The sequence below is a fragment of the Triturus cristatus genome, chromosome 11 (assembly GCF_964204655.1).
Source record: "Triturus cristatus chromosome 11, aTriCri1.1, whole genome shotgun sequence".
NCBI lineage: Eukaryota > Metazoa > Chordata > Amphibia > Caudata > Salamandridae > Triturus > Triturus cristatus.
This window is the reverse complement of record NC_140594.1, coordinates 366461052-366481386: the sequence shown is the minus strand read 5'-3', so window position 1 is coordinate 366481386 and position 20335 is coordinate 366461052. Positions and strand designations below refer to the sequence as shown.

The 20335-nt window shown below is 43.9% G+C and overlaps 1 protein-coding gene across 2 annotated transcripts in view; it reads left to right on the top strand.

Moving 5' to 3' along the window:
• Window positions 1-20335, top strand: part of LRRC74B (leucine rich repeat containing 74B) — a 412716-nt gene that overhangs the window by 258147 nt on the left and 134234 nt on the right. For both annotated transcript variants that reach the window (XM_085634037.1, XM_085634038.1), the window contains exons 7-10: window positions 1556-1671; window positions 9785-9863; window positions 13607-13702; window positions 17446-17562. In XM_085634037.1, coding sequence (XP_085490163.1) covers window positions 1556-1671; window positions 9785-9863; window positions 13607-13702; window positions 17446-17562 — 408 coding nt within the window. The remainder of the gene's footprint in view (window positions 1-1555; window positions 1672-9784; window positions 9864-13606; window positions 13703-17445; window positions 17563-20335) is intronic.

Genomic DNA, 20335 nt, shown 5'->3' with positions numbered 1-20335 from the left:
GAGAAAGAGAAGACAAACAATTTGCCCACCACAGCCAAAACATACTTTATTTTCGTCTTCACAACACCGTGGGATTGAGGCAAAAACAATTAATCAAATGCACTTGGATAGAAATACCATATTAGCATTCCACATAACACACAGTGATTGTGCTGCCCCCTGACTTGCTTGTTCTGGATTTAAAAGACAATCAGTGGAAATAAAGCCAATATGACCAGATGAAAATGTGACATCGAAGGTATGTCTGTGTCTGATAACTCCTTCAGAGGGATCAAACTAGGACTTTGCTATCTCTATGAAGCTTCACTATGTAAGAAGCAAGTCAAAGTGGGAATGCCTGCACCAAAATAGAAGAGGACAGTGAATCTTCCATTTCCTGCTCATCCCTTCTCTTTAAGAACCTTAAAATACACAGTAAGCTGCTGCCAACACCCTTCATTTAGAGTAAGGATCATCCCGAGCGTGGACCTCGACTTGTGCATGTAAGGCATGATAGCAGTAAATGACAGTGAGTAAATGTTGATAGACTAAGTCTCAAGGTTTTGGGATACTGAGGAAGGTATGTGCTATAGGAATCAGTTTTTAGAAGCAATCACAAAACCATCCTGTTCAATACCTCTCTTATGGCTATGTAATTGTTACTGTTTATTTATCTCTAATGTGCTGTCGGCTAGCGCCGAGAGACCTTCTCGGTGGTAGCTGTGCGCTTTCCAAATGCCATGAATTGAATTGAATTGAATTGAAAATAGACCTTCATCAGCTTGGAAAGTGAACAATCACCAAATCTACCATACAAGCTCTGTAAGATACACATAGCTGTAAAGAAAGGCCAAATTTTTGCTTTATCCATTGAGCACGGCAGAAGCTTTGTTTGTTAAGACCTCAGATATTAAAACGTTGAAACAACATTCTGTTCTTTGATTTTCTTATACCTAATGCTCACTCTGATATGTGGTCCAAACCTTTAACCTAAGACTTCGTCATATTAATTTCAAGTCTGTTGCATTATCATGAAGCATATTGCAGCCTTTCTGTAGCTCCACTGTGAAAGTGAACAAGACCACGTTTCCATTAGCACATAGTGGGTATGTGCTCACCCCCAATTTGAGCAGAGAAATTGGAACACTCATTAATTTTTGTTACGGATTACCAACATCAATATTAAATAAAAGTATGGGGGTTGTACATACACTAAGCAGACACCTTTTCTATTGAGAATTGGTTGTCAACCTTCAACCATATTTTTCAATGAGGTGCAGCAGAAATAATCCAACTTGCCACTACCCAAAGCTTCATTTTGGTCTAGAAATGTACCCCTTTAAGTTTAGCAGATGCAGAAAATTGTATCCAGGAGCTCACATAAGATTGACTTAGAAGCACTGAAATGCGTCTGTTGAATGTTCACGCATCTGAAGCTCTTTAGGAGATATACTGATCATCCTAACCCAGTTCGGGATCTCTAGCAGTTTTCAGCTATTCTCATTGCTTGATTTGGAGAGCCTGTCTGTCATCTTTTCCTCCTCATGCACTTCTTCTGTCTTTTTTATCTTTTCAGGCAAACATATTCCTTCAGGTGTTGGATCTCTCCTATAACGGGTTGAGCAATGAGGGAGCTACTGTTTTGAGCGAGGCTTTAAAAGTCAACAATGTGCTGGAGGAACTTAATATCAGGTAGGAATTATACTGCCTGACACTCACTCACACAGCAGAAATAGATAGACTGGTTACTGTAAGCTGTAAGCCAGTAAAGAAATATCACTGCTTAATTTCTGATTCCAAGAGTGTGAGTCTGCTGAGTTGAATGTGATTGACATATCGTTAAAAATATCCATTTGCATTGATGTGTATTGTTAGTTGTAGAATAGTGAAGCAACTAATGCAGTGATGAGGTGTAAGTGCCTGACTGCAGCTCTTCAACATCCTGTCCCATCTCTGGTTTCCTAAGGTTCTTTGGATTGATGTGCAATACAGTGAACTGAAGAGCAGTCAACTTATCAATGAACTGATGCAAAGTCAAGAAGGGTTCTCCACAGTGAAGAGATGTTCATCATAGGTATTCTATGCACATCGTGGTGCAGAGGAGGGAACAATAATGCTATTTGAATTCATAACAGTAGAGTGTCTGTTGTAATATTTCAGTTCTGTATCTGATCACTCACCCTGCCAGCTAAGAAGCTCAGGAGGGATGAGTGCAAAATACATTAAAACCAAAGGAATCCCCACATTGTAGGCTGTTCAGATGCAAATCAGTTCCACAGGCCTCCTCCTATTGACTTTGTGGTTATATCTGGCTGCACACTGTACTGATGTGCAGGAGTTGTACCTACATATCATAGTTATTTATTTTGCATTGGCCTTTCAGATAGCTGGTCTACCTGGGATCTACCCTCTGGTAGGACGCTTCAATTCTAACCTTTATAGCAATCCTATCTGCTTGCCTTTCAACACAAAGCTCAGTATGGTCATGTTTAAGAAGTACATTTAGCTAATAACTATTTACCCCTCTAGATAACTGAGAAACCATTTTTGTGCTTTGAGTTTTCAATCAGTTTTTAGGTCTGGCTAAGAGAGGTTTAGCTCTTTTCTGAACCGATGGTATGAACGAGAACCATTAAAGATCTGGCATTCCAAGTTTAATAAACTTTTCATTGGTCAGTTGCCTTACAGCCTTTGTGTGCAATATTTTTCTTTACAAAGTGGATTTCTGACTTTTGTGATTTGAAGTTTTAATATGAGCATCTGAAACTGAAACAAAAGTCTCTATCCAGAGCCTGCATTAGAGTGACCTTTTAGGCTTAGTTGGTGTGCCTGAGTACAGCATCGCCAGTATGTGGGACAAAGAATGATTGGAGTGGCCAATTCATGTACTGCCCCAGCACACATATGCTTCATGGTCCTAGACTCATGTTACAGTCATTTTAGCGTCATTCTAGCGTCATTCCATGTTTCTGATCATAATATAGACTGCACACTACACAGAGGCTGACTACAGCATGCATTTCATGCACTTTTCAACAAACACAGACCTCACCCTGGCTGTCTTCAGCATTCCAGAGACATTCAGTTTTGGTGTTTGATTCTTCTGCTCTTTTAACAGGCACTCATATTGGTGTCTGCTTCCCCCATCTCACCCCTAATGGCAAGCATGGTGGTTGCTTCCTGTGCCCCTTACACCCTAAGCAGGGACAGGGGATGCTAGTATGAAAATCAGTGGTGCCAGCCAGTAGCGGTTTATTCAGCCACCCTGGTTGTTAATGTGTTCGACCTTCTGTCCATGCATGTGTGAGCATTGATGTTTGGGTGTCAGTGCCTATGCGTATACGTTGCTTGTGCCTTGTGCACATGTGGTTGGGGTGTATGTGTGTGTGTGTTATTTGCCATCATGTGAGTGCATGCATGCATTCATTTACACACAAGACTGCAAGGGTGGGGGTTGAGTATGTGGTCATGTCAGTTGGAATTCATGTCCCTGCATGTGTGTGAATACGTCACTGCCTCCATATAGGTGTCAGTGTATGTTTGAATGAGAGGTAATTGTGGTCTCTGTGAACATGTATACTGCTGCTTGTCTGTGTGTGCAAAATGGCATGTCTGCATGTGTGTATGAGTGTGTAGGTACAGTTAATATGGTAGCAGTAAATGACATAAGTGTTGAACAGCTAGAGTACATGGGGATAAAATGCTAATATCGGGCATTTCGATTGAATACATGTCCATCACAGATGTGACTAACTTGGTCTATGGTGCAAACCCAAAACTACAACATCAATACACCCCTCCGACCAAATGTATCTCCACTCTGTGAATAATGTATGTATAAATCATATACCAGAAGGCAACACAACAACATCTAACAAACTCTCATCCATCATCTCTATACTAGTTCACCCATTTTTAAATTACGCATCATAGACACTTAAAAAACTCAATGCTTATTCTTCTAGTGAATTACAGCTCTCCTTTGGTCTCTTCCACACCCACTTTTCTTTTCCTTTGGCCAGTGCTGGTCATTTCGCAAGAGCATTGATGTAGTTTTATGGTTTGCAATAGAGTTATAAAAAATCATCAATGTAATACAACATCTGTGGGGTTCATTAATGAAGCTTTCATAGGAACAGAAGTAGAGCATCAGAGAGTCCTCCACTTTCTTGCTCCCCAGATTGACTATTTCTTGCTGTAAGAGCCTAATCCAGTGCAGTAGGAGGCATGCTGAGTGCCTTACCAAGATAGAGATGCGTGGCCGGCCAAGATGGCCGGGTAGATGTAATCCACTGAAGCTCCGCCACCACCGACACTGAATGCCGGGCTTGAGGCAGTGATCAGCGGCTTCCACTAGTGTCTGGGGGCAGGAGATATCAGATACAAACTAGGACCGGAGTGAAAGAACTCCCCCCAAAAAAACTCACCGGATGAAAGAGGATAGCCGGGAGGGGGCCAGGGGCAGCATGGTGGCCTGAATGTGGCCCAACCCTAACGGCGACCCAGAATCATGGCAAAGCAGCGCCACTGAGGCAAAGTGTGACTGGTGCTGTGAGAAAGTGCGGAGTCCTTGGAGAGCGAGCGTAGCCCAGCCGGAACACAGTCGTCGCGTAGAAGAGGAGCGGGTGCGGGTACGCAGTGGAGCAGGGGGAGGGTCACTTTGAGGCCCGTGAGCGTGTTCAGCGGGCGTGTTCCTCTGATGCCCGCTCACCGCAAGTGACAGAAATGGAGAGCTTCAGCCTGTCAAGCCGGAGAGGTGAGGAGCGTCTCGGGCAGTGGGAGCTTAGCTTGTGGACACCGGGACTGCGGACACGGTTGCCTGACCTTGCCATGGCGGCAACATGGACTGAGACGCACAAGTGAATCCATTTATTACAGGAAGAGCGGGTGGAACAACTCCACCCAGCAAAGGTGGGCTGCCATAAATAACCCATTAGCACTGACCCAGGCTAGGACTAAGAAGTAGTCGGGCTGCCACGGACGAAAGCCTGACTCCAAAATGGCGGCCTGTCAGTTTGCAGATGAGTCACAGCATAAAGTGAGGAGAGAAGACCACCTGGAGACAAAGCTGCTAACAGGAAAACAATAGTGGCTTCCAGGGGATGCCACATGGGACAAGTTGGAACGAAAGAGAGCCCCCAGCAGAATTTCCCAGAAGCGCTAATGTATTAGGAAAAAGAGAGGGGAGTGCACCAGAGACTGGATCAACATAGAAGGTCGCTCGTGGAGTGTAGACCACGCCTGAAGTGGACATCCTAGTTGGGCCCAGTAGCAGGACGAATCTAAGGCGAGGTGGTGCGGGACAACTTCCAACTGGCCTGTGCGACAGGGGACTTATCGTGATGCTGCTAAAGAAATCCCACCCACAACCTAACAGGATCTCTAGTTATTTTACCAAGACAGATGGACAAGAGCCCACAGGGGAACCAGAGAAGAGGACAGAAATGGCATTAACAAAAGAAGAACGCATGGCGTCCCTATGAGATTTTAAACACGAACTGCGTGAGGAGCTCAAGACTGATCTCACAACGTCCCTGTAAGCGCTCAAAACAGAACTAAATGGGCGTCTGATGACACTCCAGCAAGATGTTGACTCAGTGGGGATAAAAACAATAGACCTTGAAACAAAAACGACTGATCTTTTGCAACTCATGCGACAAACAGAGGAACAAGTAGAAAGATTCACCAAGTGAGAAAGGAAGACAGACCTCTTCTATGTCACCAAAAAAGTCTACTACCTCCAAGATGGCCGACAGGTGATGAGCTCAGACCGGGAGCTCCCTGGCTAGGTTTTGCCATTTTGGTTTCTACCCCCTTAGGACCCTCTACTCCCAGGGATCTATGGACGGTGGTCCTCTGATTAACCAATTCCCTCGAACTAACTTAAATGCGGACTTAAACAATTTCAAATGGAACCGTGATAATCTTTCGACTGCGGACAGAGCCCTAGCAACATGGCCGATACCCAGTGGAGCTGCAGAAGTAGCTGTAGAGGACATTGGCTGTGGATCACCCCCTCGGCCGTCACCTACCCTCTGGACATGGGCACTGTTTCTCACCTCCCCGCCTCGTCTCCTTCTTCCCTCGCCTTCCGATGAATCAACAAAAATCTGCTGATTGCAGATCCATTTTCAACATGGCCGATGCCCGGTTGAGCTGCCTAGGTAGCTGCTGAGGAGATGGGTTGGGGATCACCCCTCCAGCGTCACTTGCCTTCCGGATTTGACCACAGTTGCCTGGTTTCCCGCTAAGCCTTTCCGGGATGGTAGCTGGGATGCACAAAGTCTTGCTCCCTGACAAAGCAGCAACGAGTTTGTTGACTTGTTTACTCTGACTTTGTTGATGTTCCCCTGAAGTACTTTCTCCCTGGCCGGTCTGCCTGACCCGATCAACATTCCAACGCCTTACTATTTCCTCACTTCCTTCTATGCCCCATAGGACTTGTTTATTTTATTTTATTTTTATTTTTTATTTAAGAAGTTTTATATAGCGCTGGCCTGACCCGAGGGTATCGGAGCGCTTTACAACAGATACAATGCAGAGATTCACAACAAACAAACAAAAGAAAGAACACATTAACATTGCAGGACGCTGTTTGGGAGCTTCGTAGTCTTGAGGACAAGGAGTCGGAGCAGTGCGAGGTGTCTGTTTCCCCGCTCCGATTTATCCTATCGACTCCCTAGGGAGCGGTAGAGGAACAGGATTTTGAGTTGGCTTTTGAATTTTACAAAAGAGGGAATGGTTCTGATGTGAGGGGGAATAGAGTTCCAGATTTTAGGCGCGCTTCCGGTGAAGGATCGTGCCACAGTTTTTGTTTTCTAGTTTTGGGCGGGATGAGTAGGAGGGAGTTTGAGCTTCTGAGGTTCCAGGCCTGACTGGCTTTTTTGAGGTTGGCCGCCAAATATTCGGGTTTGCCGGTATGTGAGGCTTTATGAGTGAGGCAGGCTGTTCTGAAGCTCATCCACATTTCGACTGGGATCCACTTAAGATCTCTGAGTGCAGGGGAAATATGGTTGAATTTCTTGATTCCGATGACCATTCTGGTTGCCGCATTCAGAGTTGTTTTGATGGGAGCCAGATGTGATTTTGCTATTCCTGAGAGGACTGTGTTCCCTTAGTCCAATCTTGACAGCCCCAGTGTTTGAGTGGCCTGTTTAAGATCACTGGGTGGATGAAGGGTTTTATTTTGTTCAGTAGTTTTAGGTTAAGGAAAGCGCTCTTGGCCGAATTCTTGATGTGTCTGGTCATGTTCAGTTTCGGGTCTAGAGTGATACCTAGTGACTTGACAGAGTCAGCCAGGGTGAGATTCCTGTTGAGCGCATTGACGGCCTTTAGCCATTCAGCAATTTGGGGGTTCTCCTCTTTGTTCGAGATGAGGAGTATCTCGGTTTTGTCGTGGTTTAATTTAAGGTGATTACATGACAGCCAGTGTTGGACAGCTCTCAGTACGTCATTGAGTCTTTGAATGTCTCTGAAGGAGGTGGTTTCCAGATATATCTGGGTATTGTCAGCATACAGATGGAAGCGGATGTTGGCTGTTTTGAGTAGTTTGGTGAAAGGCTTCATGTAGAGGTTAAATAGTTGCGGGGAAAGCACTGAGCCTTGAGGGACTCCCTTGTTGACTGGGTGAGGGTTGGAAGCAAAGTTTTTTTTTTTTTTTTTTGAGTGCGATTGTGTAGAAAGGATGAAAACCATTGGAGGACCATCTCGCCAAGACCAGCTCTTTCTTGGAGAGCCCTAATGAGGAGTTTGTGGTCTACCGTATCGAATGCTGCCGATAGGTCTAGGAGAATGAAGAGGCAGCATTGGTCAGAGTCTAGTGATTTGTGGATATCGTCGATGATGTTGAGAATCGCGGTTTCTGTGCTACAGCCTTTTCTGAAGCCAGATTGATGGCAGTCCAGGAGGTTGATGTTGTCCAGGTGTTGGGTTAGTTGTTGGAGTACGCATCTTTCTAGGATCTTGGACAGAAGGGGAAGGTTAGATACAGGTCTAAAGTTATTCAGCTCCGTTATGTCAAGGCCGGGTTTTTTCAGCAAGGATGTGACTTGTCCCACTTTAAGGCAGTCTGGAACGACTCCATTTTTCATGGAGCTGTTTATGATCGTACACCAAAGCGGAGCTAGGGAGCGCTTCAGCTTTTTGGTCAGTAGGGGAGGAATGGGGTCTAGGACATGAGATGAGGGTTTGGAGGTGGAGATCAGAGTGATTATCTCATATTCCTGAATGGGGCGAAGCTTAGCCAAGATTTGGAAGAGGGACAAGGAGCGATGTCGTATGCCCCGGTCGTGCTGCTCTTTGTGGGGCGAGTATTGATAGTGTCCAGTGAGAGTTCGATCTTAGTAATCTTGTCATTAAAGAAGTTGGCGAAGTTGGCGTAGAGTTCTTTGGACGCCTGTATTGAGGAGGTAACGGGCTTGGGGGTTTGTTGCCTGATGATGCTGTAGAGCTTTTTGGGTCTATTTTTTGCGCTGTCCAGCGCAGAGCGGAAGAAAGTGGATTTCTTGTTTTTGATGTGTTTGTTGTACTTCCTACGAGCTGTTTTAAGTTGTTCGCGGAGGGTGGAAGTAGGGTTATTCGTCAAGCTTCTTTCTTTGGCTCTTAATTTTCTCAGTTCGGAATTGATGTCAGTGTTGAACCAAGACCTTGACGGACTGGCTCGGCTTATTTTTAGCTTTAGAGGAGCTAGTTGGTCAAACATAGCCATCAAGTTTGAGTTGTAAAGCGCGGTGAGTTTGGTTGTGGAGAGGTGGTCATTGTTGCAGGGAAGTAGAAAGCTTATCCTTTCTTCAAGGGCTACCATGGGAATCTGGGTGAGGTTTCTGGCCTATTTGGGGGGGGGGGGGGGTCTTGCATAGGTGGTTGAGAGAGTATTTGTTGGTTGAAATGAAATAAGTTCATGTGGTGGTCCGACCAGTCCACGGGGAGTATGTGATCGATCGTAATTGCGTTTCAGTGAGCGATGATGGCATCCAAGGTAGCTCCTTTGTAGTGCGTTTCCACTGTGCAGTGTTTATATGTTAAGCTGTGCTCTGTTAACTGATGGAACTAAGTAACACAGTTTTTTTTCTAAGTAATGCTATGCTCTAGTAACTGATGTAAATGAAGTAACACTGTTTTTTTCTAACACTAATCCCCATGTAAAGCGCTCTGATACCTCCGGGTCTAGCCAGCGCTATATAAAACTCTTCAAATGAAATAAATAAATAAAATAAAATAGAGAGGTAAGCTGACCTCTGAGAAAATTGTGATATTTTATGATATGCTTGTGACTTCCAACGACCAGTCAGGCTGGGCAGTTTCATGTCATGTGCCGCACTCTGTTTTTAGACCAGGCTATAACCGGTCACAATAAAGTGGATCCTTCTAGGATCAACTGGCAGATGTGTCTCAGTCCTAGGCTGGGGCTTTAGGAATCCATTCTTATTTGGGGTTACCACTATTTTTGTTATTTAATCTCCGCTGCAGTTGGACTCTTCCACTGGAGTGCATTTGATATGCCTTACAGAAAAGATATAGTTGAAGCGTAGATGATGAGTGAGCTAGCTAGCTAGTGAGTAGCTTACTGAGTGTATCAGTGGAAGTCAATACATCGGTGTCTAAGTACTTGGGTGAATGCAAGAGCGAATCAGGAGTCAGTCCCCGTGTTACTGTGTGGATGAATGAGTTGGTCCACTTAGTTTTCACTAACAACTCAGGCACCTGAGAATTGCAGCTGCTCTCTACAAAATGCTTTCTGCATGGATAAGTTTGTTACTGCGTACAACACAACTACCTGACATTGACTGTTGCTGTTTGTTTTAAGCAATAATCGAATTTCCCTGGAAGGTGCCATCAGCCTGGCTTTGGGTCTGAAGGAAAATAAGACATTGAGAGTTCTTGGCGTAAGTATAATCCACGAGTGTCTTGTGTGCCTGCAACGTGTTAAAGGTTCCTTTGATGGTAGGTGGAAGATAATTTTCACTCCCACTGAGGTCACAAGTTTAGATTCAAAACAATGAATATGAGAGCTCAAATAGAAAGCATAACTTTTTTGTACCACACCTTTAACTGCCCTCCACTTCCCAGACAGATTGCACAAAGCCCTACATTCAGAGCTGTAGCCACTTACGCCATTTGGTTGAAATGTTTTTGCAGATTTGTCAAACTGCACCTCCCAAAAATGGGGGGGGGGGAGAGAGAAACTAGAATGATCAGTGTGAGGCTGAGACAGAGAGGTGGGGCAGAAAGATATGAAGTAGAAATGGGGTAGCTAGAAAGAAAGAGATTTGGCAGAATGAAGAAGAAGGAAAGAGGTGAGGTGGAGCGGTGTGCCAGATGAAAAATCATGCATCCAGATCACTTTACCAGGAGACCTCTTGCCAGGTGGGGGCGCTGGTAATATCCAATGATGCCCATTTGTTGCTGCCCTTGTCTATGAGCCAATCAAATACCACATACAGTCATCACTCAGTGCCCACGGTCCGTAGGGTACATTCGATAATTCAGTCCTTGTCTGTGTATTCAATGAACTTATACAAGCCAGGGTTCATCAAACTTGTGTCGTGCATGTGTGTACATATAAATATATAGGTGGGTTACATAATGGTTAACCACGTAATATTACCCTGTATAATTTTAGGTTTGAATGATATAATAAACCATGAGCTTGAACATTCAGTGTTGTATATGTCAACAGAACCCTGATATGGCAATATCGGACCGTAGTACACATGTTGCCCATTATGTATTTTGTTCTGTTTATTTTGAGACAATTAGCATGAAAAACATTTATGTTTTCAAATAGGGAAATGTTTGTAAAGAGTCTTAATTGAGATATTCAGTTATACTTTAGGTTGTTTAGTAAAAAGAAGTGACAAATAATTATGTAGCTAAGAATGTTGCATTTTAGAAAACAATCACTTGCTTTGTTAAAAAAGCTCATTTTAACAGTAGTAGGGAGATGTTCATCTCAAGAAGGTGCACCTAACAAGAGCAATGATCTCAATTATAATGTTCTAGTATACCCTTCATAATCCATCAATCAATCAATCAGCATTTGTAGAGAGTGGCTCTGTCAACCCTGGGGTGTATCTGGGTGCTATGGTGCGAGGTCTTTGTCGTGCCAGTGCCCCCTGCAACAGGTCTTGAGGAAACAGCGGGAAGAAACCTACAGAAAAAGGCAAAACAGAATGAGAAGAAAAGGCAAAACAGAGGGCAGAAAGACGATCAGAAAAGGCATAACAGAGGGCAGAAAAATGAGCAGAAAGGCAAAACAGAGCAGAAGAGGGCACAACAGAGGGCAGAACTCAAGCAGAAAAGGCAAAACAGAGGGCAGAAAAATTGGCAGATCAGGCAAAACAGAGCAGAAGAGGGCAAAACAGAGGGCAGAAAATGAGCAGAAACAGGCAAAACTGAGGACAGAAACAGGCAAAATAGAGGGCAGAAAATTTAGCAGAAAGGCAAAACAGAGCAAGAAACTAGCAGTGGAGGCATAAGCAGAAGAGGGCAGCAGGCACACAGGCAACAAGGGGTAACAGACTGCGGGCAAGCTGAACAGGAGCACTGTCACAGAGAGAGCTGGCACGAGGGCCTGCTCGGTGGGGTCACGCTGCGGCCTCCATTAAGTGGGTCATGCGGGGAGGGCGGGCAGTGGGTGGCAGGAGGGGTGAAACGGCATGAAGAGGGAACGAACAAGCACAAAAGGCAAAACAGAGGGCAGAAAAAGGCAAAACAGAGGGCAGGAAAGGTAAAACAAAGCAGAAGAGGGCAAAACAGAGGGCCGAAAAACAAGCAGGAAAGGCAAAACAAAGCAGAAAAATTTGCAGAAAAGGCAAAACAGAGCAGAGAAGGGCAAAACAAAGGGCAGAAAACAAGCAGAAAATTCAAAACTAAGGACAGAGAAACGAGGGAGAAAAGGGAAAAACAGAGGGCAGAAAAACTAGGAGAAAAGGCAAAACAGAGCAGAAGAGGGCAAAACAGAGGGCAAAAAAGTGAGCAGAAAAGGCAAAACAGAGAGCACAAAAATGAGCAGAAAGTCAAAACAGAGGGCAGACAAACGAGCAGAAAATCAAAACTAAGGGCAGAGAAACGAGCAGAAAGGCAAAACAGAGCAGAAGAGGGCAAAGCAGAGGGTAGAAATTTGAGCAGCAAAGGCAAAAAAGAGTAGAAGAGGACAGAACAGAGGGTAGATAAATTAGCAGAAAAAGAAAAACAGAGGGCTGAAAAGCTATGAGAAAAGGCAAAACAGTGCAAAAGAGGGCGAAGCAGAGGACAGCAAAATGAGCAGGAAAAGACAAAACAGAGGGCAGAGAAACGAGCAGAAAAGACAAAACAGAGGGCAGAAAAACAAGCAGATATAGGCAAAACAGAGGACAGAAAGCAGAAGATGGCAGCAGGCAGACAGACAGCAGATCGTAGTGGACTGCGGGCAAGCTGAACAGGAGAACTTTCACAGGAGGAGCTGGCACAAGGGCACTGCTCAGTGGAGTCACGCTGTAGCCTCCATTAAGTAGGTCCTGAGAGGAGGGCAGGGCGCTAGGGGGCAGGAGGGATGAAATTGCAGGAAGTGGGAAAATATGAGCAGAAAAAGGAAAAACAGAGGGCAGAAAAGTGAGCAGAAAAGGCAAAAGAGAGGGCAAAAAAGTGAGCAGCAAAGGAAAAACAAAGAGCAAGCAACAAGCAGAAAAAGGCAAATCAAAGGGCAGAAAAATGAGCAGGAAAGTCAAAACAGAGGGCAGAAAAATGAGCAGGAAAGGCAAAGCAGAACATAGAAGGGAAAAACTGAGGGTCTGAAAAATGAGCAGAAATTCAAAACTAAAGGCAGAGAAATTAGCAGAAAAGCAAAACAGAGAGCAGAGAAATGAGCAGGAAAGGCAAAAGATAGTAGAAGAGGACAGAACGGAGGGCAGTAAAATAAGCAGAAAAGTCAAAACAGAGGGCAGAAATACTAGGAAAAAAGGCAAAACGGAGCAGAAGTGGGCAAAGCAGAGGGCAGAAAAATGAGCAGAGAGGGCAGAGAAACATGCAGAAAAGGCAAACCAGAGGGCAGAAAAATTAGCAGAATTAGGCAAAACAAGCAGTATGTGCAAAACAGAGCAAGGAATGAGCAGAAGAGGCACAAGCAGAGGGCAGCAGGTAGACAGGCAGCACAGGGTAGCGAACTGCGTGAAAGTTAAACAGGAGAACTGTGACAGGGGGATCCGGCATAAATAATATGATGCTGATACCTATATTTTGGCCATAATTCACAGGGACATTTGAAGCATTTTCTGTGCTTCACAGGCCCTTGTTGAAGATGAAAAGAGAGAAAGAGAGAGTGGGAGAAAGAGAGAGAAAGCGAGAGAGAGTGGGAGAGATAGAGAGAAGGAGTGAGAGAGGGAGAGAGAGAGTGTGTGTGTGCATGAGTGTGTGTGTGCATGCGTGCGCGAGCGCGCTTCCTTCTTCAATATTATTGTATTTGGGTTCATAGAGAGAGCCCCTTTCTCCTTGAACAGACTGCCCATATTGCAGCAACCATGGTCATACTTTTTACTATGCTGTTGGTACTTGTCTTAGCTCCACAAACAACTGATACTTGCTTGAATGGGCGTAAAGTCATTCCTCTCAAAATTATCCTGTTCGTGTTTTGTTCCTGATATATTTCTAGATGGCCAGAAACCCCATGAAGAGTGAAGGCTGCTTTGGCATATTGAAAGCAATTCAGGCAAACCGCGAATCCGCCATAGAAGTGCTGGATTTCTCGGTAAGGTTTGGACGAAGCAGGAGAGTCTGCGACTTGGATAATTCAGTGGAGGTGGTTGCGCCACCATTGTTTTTCTGCCTCCATCTTCCTCGAGTACCCACTAATCTCTTCTTAGTAACCCCTTCTTTCCTCTCCTTATATCTCCCTTTTCTTCGCTTTTATGTCATTTACTTATATTCCTGATGTACACCTGTGTTTCCTAAACTTAGATGTGTGGACTTGCAGCCCTTGGACTTAGACAAATGACTGAAATTTAAAACGTCTCTAAAGGAGCTTTTCTCTCTTCAAGAAAAAACATTTAGTATACATTGTTTCTATCTGTGAAATTTTGGAATATTGGTGAATGCTCACTTATTTCCTGTACAATTCAGACCTGGATCTTTCGACCGGACACTTTTGGTTGCAAGTTCAAAATTGCAGATACGTATGAGAAATGCATACACATGTTTGTGACTTCTCCTTAAGTTAAAACTGTGTGGATGTTCATCTAGCTTACATTGCATGTCCCCAACTTGTCCTTTTATAGTTTCCAGGGAGTGCCCACATTTACTAATGCATATGAAACCTACAAAAGCAAATGTTATGCAAACTTTGCAGGGCTGATTTCCACATGTTTGGCTTAAGCAATTCATGGTTTTGCGAATCATGCACACAAAATTTACAGCTTTGTGATTTATCAACTTTAGGAGTCAGGTTTTGTGCTATCTTCTGTTGTGTGTGGCTGCAGAAAATTAATTGGCAGTCGCCAGAGTTGTATCACACTATGGCTGAGCTCCCACAACAGGAATATCCAGAAGTTTATAGAAAGAAGAAAAACCTTGAAGTATCCTATACTCATTATCAGAGACCATGGCCAAGCTCAGAGGCTTATTAATTCCACCGCAGATGCTGGTGAAGATAGAAATCAACAAGAGCAGGTAGCAGTATGTTACTGGGCAGATTACAGAAAAAAGTCACTACACAACTATTGTCAAAATGGAAAATTAGGAACAGAAGGGTAACCATGCCAATAAAATTAAATGCTATTTTCCTCATGTGTCCGCTAATGGATCTTTTTGACTTAAGAGTCAATCTGCATGGCCAACAAACTGCTTTACAAATTAGATTTTATTCTCAAGAGCAGTTGATTCGAGCAATGTTTTGTTCAATATGGGGCTCCACAGAACCAGATACACGGAGTGTCAGAATGCATTCCAAGGGTTTTGCTTAGAGTGGGAGGAGACAGGGCTGTTCAGATCTTCAGTAGATCACTTGAGCGGGTTCATCCAGTCCTTCTGATGGAAGTCATAAAAGTTAAGGTTGTCTCCTTGCAAAGTGGTTGTGTGGGACTTTCCGGCCTGCAGTTCTGTCATCCACTGACCTGAGCTCCCTGTACCACAATGGTATTCTGCTAACCATAAGCACAACTCCCACTATTTCCTGAAGAGTCCGTCCTTTAACAATGGCTTATTTATACTGTTAAGAATCTCCGATAAACCCAACTTCAGGAACCTGTAGTCTTCTCCTTTCCACTCCCTTTTGGGGGATTTGGTCCGTCTAAGATCTTCCGGTTTCCAGACACTTGCGGATGCAGGCAGAGCTTTGCTTTAGGGTCCAAGGTAACCAGGATCCCATTGTCCCTAAGAGGTCTGGTGGTTGTATTTCCCACAGTCCTATAAATGTATTTTTAGGGAAGCTGATAGCTCCAAGATAGTACAAGTTTAAAGTACTGTGAGTTTGAAACCATATGTAAAATTGGAACTTTTCCATTGCCGGGTATTTCGTGACCATTAAGGCACTCCTGTTTGGTTCACTCTGATACTACTATGTTATGAATTGTTTGACAGTGCACTAAACCCCATAATTGATTTCCTGAACATCTACGATGGCTTCTGAAATAGTTTAATAATAATAATAATCCACATTTGTAAAGCGCGAACAATCACCCATAAGGGTCTCTAGGCGCTGGGGGCCATCGGGAAGATTAAGCAAGCTATTGCCCAGAGTCACATGCTGCTGGTCTAATCAGCTGCCGGCGCCGGGGATCTAACCATGTCCCCAGATTCCGGAGTCAGTCGCCCTGGCCACGGCGCCACACCTCTTCCACTCTCCTGAAGAGCTCTCCAGAGCTGGTGATTTCATTCAGAAGAATGAAAGTGTTTTTGTTTCAGAGAGGCTACTCACACCCTGTGAAGCTGATTTTTTCCATGGCTCCATGTTGTTGTTGAGAAAGAGGAGAAGCTTGCGCCAGTGGGTGCCGAGCTTACCTCATAGAGAAAGCACCAGTGTTAAGCCACAGTGTAACTTAGGTGCGGGAAGCTGTTGACAATGTGGCATTTTCTTCCCATGCTTTTATGCTTGTAAAGTGAATGTGTCCTCCTGTGACCCAATGCTGGGCCAAGATTAAGTGGTCTGCCTGTCCAGTATGTCTCACTGGCACGCTGCTGAGTTCCTCCCTGTGAGGAAGGTGTCTAGAGCTAAACTAAATCTGTGGTGCCAAGGAGATGGTGACAGCCCTACTTCCTACTAGAAAAATGGTTGCTGTGAAATAACATGACCCACCACCCCCAGTCTCCATGGAACTATGGGGACTGCATTGGTGACTTCCAGACTGTGTCTTGTGGCAAGATGTAGGTACCAGCTCCTACAACCACTTTGGCCATACCATGGCCTTCTTCTGACTGGGGCCTACTAGCCTGACCCGGACTAACTCACATCTCAGCATGACAAGCCAGATGTGGACTAGCTAACCTTGTTAGCATGAAGAGAGCTTACAACAACAAGTTACTCATACCCCTACAGCCTCGATTTGGCCTTCACAGGCATTGGAAAGTGCTGGCAGGGGTTTAGAGATTTGGGTAGGACTGGTCCTGCCGGCAATGAGACACCCTGAAGTAGAAATGAAAAGCTGCAGAGAAAAATGCATGGTGCCAGTAAGATATCAGACTCCTCTGACAAGGTGACACTTAACTCTCCAACTGAGATGAAGCAATTATAACAGAATACTATGTGGAATGTGCTGTGATATCACAAAATTCATGTAAGGAGTGGGCACCAGTATGATAAATTATACTGATGAGTGTAGACCTCTGTCACTGGATACAATAGGTACCCTGGCCTTTATATCAGATATATCAGTGGGGGCCTAGGCATTAAAGCCAAAAGAAACAAGATGGGAATGGTCACTCATAATGCTGGATGCAATCACAAGCGGACAGTCATATCCAAAATGTGCAAGCTGAAAGTGAATTCTGCTGTCACAGTAGACAAGCTTCAACCATTGAGTGGTCACTAATGTCACAATACACAGGCGAGTGTGAAAACTAATATCACAGGGTACAAGAATGAAGTGGCCTCTGATCTCACAATCGAAAACTGTGGAGAGGACACTCGCATCACAAGACACAACCAAGTGTAGCCGCTAGTGTCTCAAGATACAATTGTGAGGTGGGCGCTGATGTCACCGTAGACAAGAGTGTAGTGGGCACTAGTGTCGGGAGCACCAATATAAAGATATAAGTGGGAAGTGAGATCTGACTTTATATACAAGCATTGGGGGTCTGCGGGCTCTGATTTCACGAGATATTAGTGGGACTGGGTCATGATGTCATTACACACTGATAGGGGCAGGTAATGACGTGACAACAAGGGAGCAGCAAAGAGTAATTCCACAGATTTGGTACATACCAGTTGCACAGACGTGTTTCCGCTTGCTCCGCAGCATCGATTCATATACGCATCATATTTCCCTTTTTTCTATATAGGACATCACAGTAAACAAAGAGTTTGAAGACTTATATACCACAGTGAAATCTACCTTTCCAAACCTCACTGTCCAGCATGGGGGCAACACAGTGCTTTTTAAGAAGGACAAGCCGAAGGTAAAAAGCAAGGCTTCTATCATGTTTCCACTCTGGCCTGTATCCCTTATGAGTATTGTGGCAACAATTGCATGCTAAGTAATCAGAGTGCATTTCATCGAGTGTCTTCATTGTTTAATGTGTAAACGTTGTGTAATCAATAAGGAGGCTGTGAATGGGGGTGTTGAACAAAGCATTCTGACTTGACACCGCAGTGATGCTGTCGCCACCGCCTCAGTTGTGGTAATGGACACAAATGTTGCCTTCAGCCATGTGAAAGTCTATAACAGTGCAGCTTACTTTGTCCTGTGGTGTAAATATACGAATGCAGTACACTATACACATGAGCTCCTATGTGACAATGCAGTGTCTGTAATACATGTAACGCAACATGTGTAATATTTCACCCTTGGTTACAAATGCCAAGGCATGTGATAATGCTGCATGTGATAATTCTGGGAGTATAGAGCTTGTGATAATACATAAAGCTGTAGAAACCATCACCAGTAGGTTTCCTAAGCCACACCCTTCCCGCTCATGGCATGCAGCGGTACAGTCGATATCAAGCATGTGATGTGTGCTAATTCTGACTCTTTGCTAAACACTGGCGAGTCTATCATACCTGTGACTTTATACAGTGCTTGTATCCCCTCATCCTTGTGATACTTTGCAATGGCGTCTCCATTCGCCGCCGCAATACTCTGTGATATGTGTTTATCTGTCAGTCATATGATACAGATGCACTTCATTTACATCATTCCTGCACTGCTGCTGTATATGAACCATATATATCAAATAAACAAAATACTAATTTAATGAATTGTAAGCACCTTCAGAAAGAAATAGAGGTTACTCTCCTTAACTGGTCCTGGTGTGGATGTCTGAAAGGCTGATAACAATAAGGGACATGGGTGAATGGCTAAAGCACGCACATGGCACGCTCCAAGCGGAAACCGCCATAGCTGTTTTATCAGCGAGGAGGACAGCCTCTGTGGTAAGACCTTCCTTTTCTAATATCATGTCACAACATTCCCATTCACATCAGTAAAGGCTGCCACTGACTTTGTGCCCTAAAATGATGAAAAGCATTCGGTTATTTTGCGTTTATGGCTAAATTTGCAGTGTACCTTGAATCCCGCATGGAGTGTCACACTGATTAACTTATGGAACTACCACAAATGTCCCAATCTTCTAGAAATTAGGTTTTAAGCAATAATGAACCTGCGCTCAGAGACCACTTAACAAAATTCTCAAGCCTTGAAAGACTTTGCTGTCAGAAGGTAAATGACACCTACATTTCTGCCAAAACCTAGGATCTGGGGCAATAAAACACATTTCCAAACCAGGATGTGACATTTGCCCACTGCCTGCTTTGCAAATGGGTATTCAATTTGTAATATGACCTAGCCAATAATAGGACACATCGCAAATCGTCTATTGCAGTGGAATATTTGCTCACCCTGAGTCGCCACAAGGGTCGATCATTGCTCAAAATCTTTTGCATGTTGTGCTATACCACGTAGCTCCATTTAAACTTAAACTATTGACAAATACTTTTAAATATTTTATTAGGAAATATATATAATCATGCCTTCATAAATGGCACACTTTCAAAGTGCCACGATTCTCCATTCCATTGACTCTTTTAGTATAAAAATACAACTAAAGACTTTGTAAACTGGCACGTATTAATATGGCTTTCTGTGTTGCTAAAATCTGTAAATGCTTTAAAATGAATGCTTTAAACTGATCGTGGCTGTATTTTCTAGCTAAAATTTTGAAAAATATCCTCAAAAAGTATAATGAAATAAAAAAAAGTCTGGATAAGAAATGGTACTCATACTAGCATCTGACCTAAAGACCAGAGTTGCCAACTTTTGAACCGGGAAACCAGGTGCCATATGTAACAAGCATTGGCATAGCCAATAGGTCTCGCTTTTGGGACCTTATAAGTAGTTATGCAACTGTTGCATGGCTAAACACTTATAAGGTCCCAAAGGCGAGACCTATTGGCTATGCCAATGCTTGTTTTCTTTCTAATCGCGGCACCGGTGCTTTACTTTTAACATTAAAAGTAAAGCGCGGGTGCCGCGATTATAGCAAAAGTAAATAAATAGATGTTTGTTTCTATTTCTTTACTTTTGCTATAATCGCAGCACCGTCACTTTACTTTTAATGTTAAAAGTAAAGCACCAGTGCCGCAATTAGTAAGCTAAAAATGCTACCGCCGGCCACAGCTTGCAGTGCATGTGCGCGAGTGGTGCGCATGCAGCAGTAATCACGCCATATGGCGCCTCTGCTGAAGCGCGCGCCCACACACATGCACTGCAAGCTGCAGCCGGCGGTAGCATTTTTGAAAGCCGTTACTAAAGTCTCTCAGAGCAACGCATGCGCGCAGACTCAGCGAGACCTAAAAACTATAGTAATAGTGAGTTCCAATGTGCGTTTCTTACTGAATTGCAATTTGGAGATCGCAATTCCTAATGTACTAAAGAATATATTTGAAAATAATTTCTACTAGTGTCGTAAATCGACCATATGAAGCTTGGTCACAATTTGTAACCCACTAAGGATCACAACAATCACAGGGATGGTAGCCTGCTTGGGTCAGCAGACCACCATGTCTGTGATCACTTTTTAATAAAGCAAACTTTCGATCTTTGAAATGCAGCCCTTTTTTCTTAAAGGAAAATGGGATGAGTTTCACAAGAAAAATGAAACTTTTAACTTTCTTTATTAAAGAGTAGGCTTGGTCCTTGGGACCACTACCTTCTCATAAAAACTATTTTTTTTT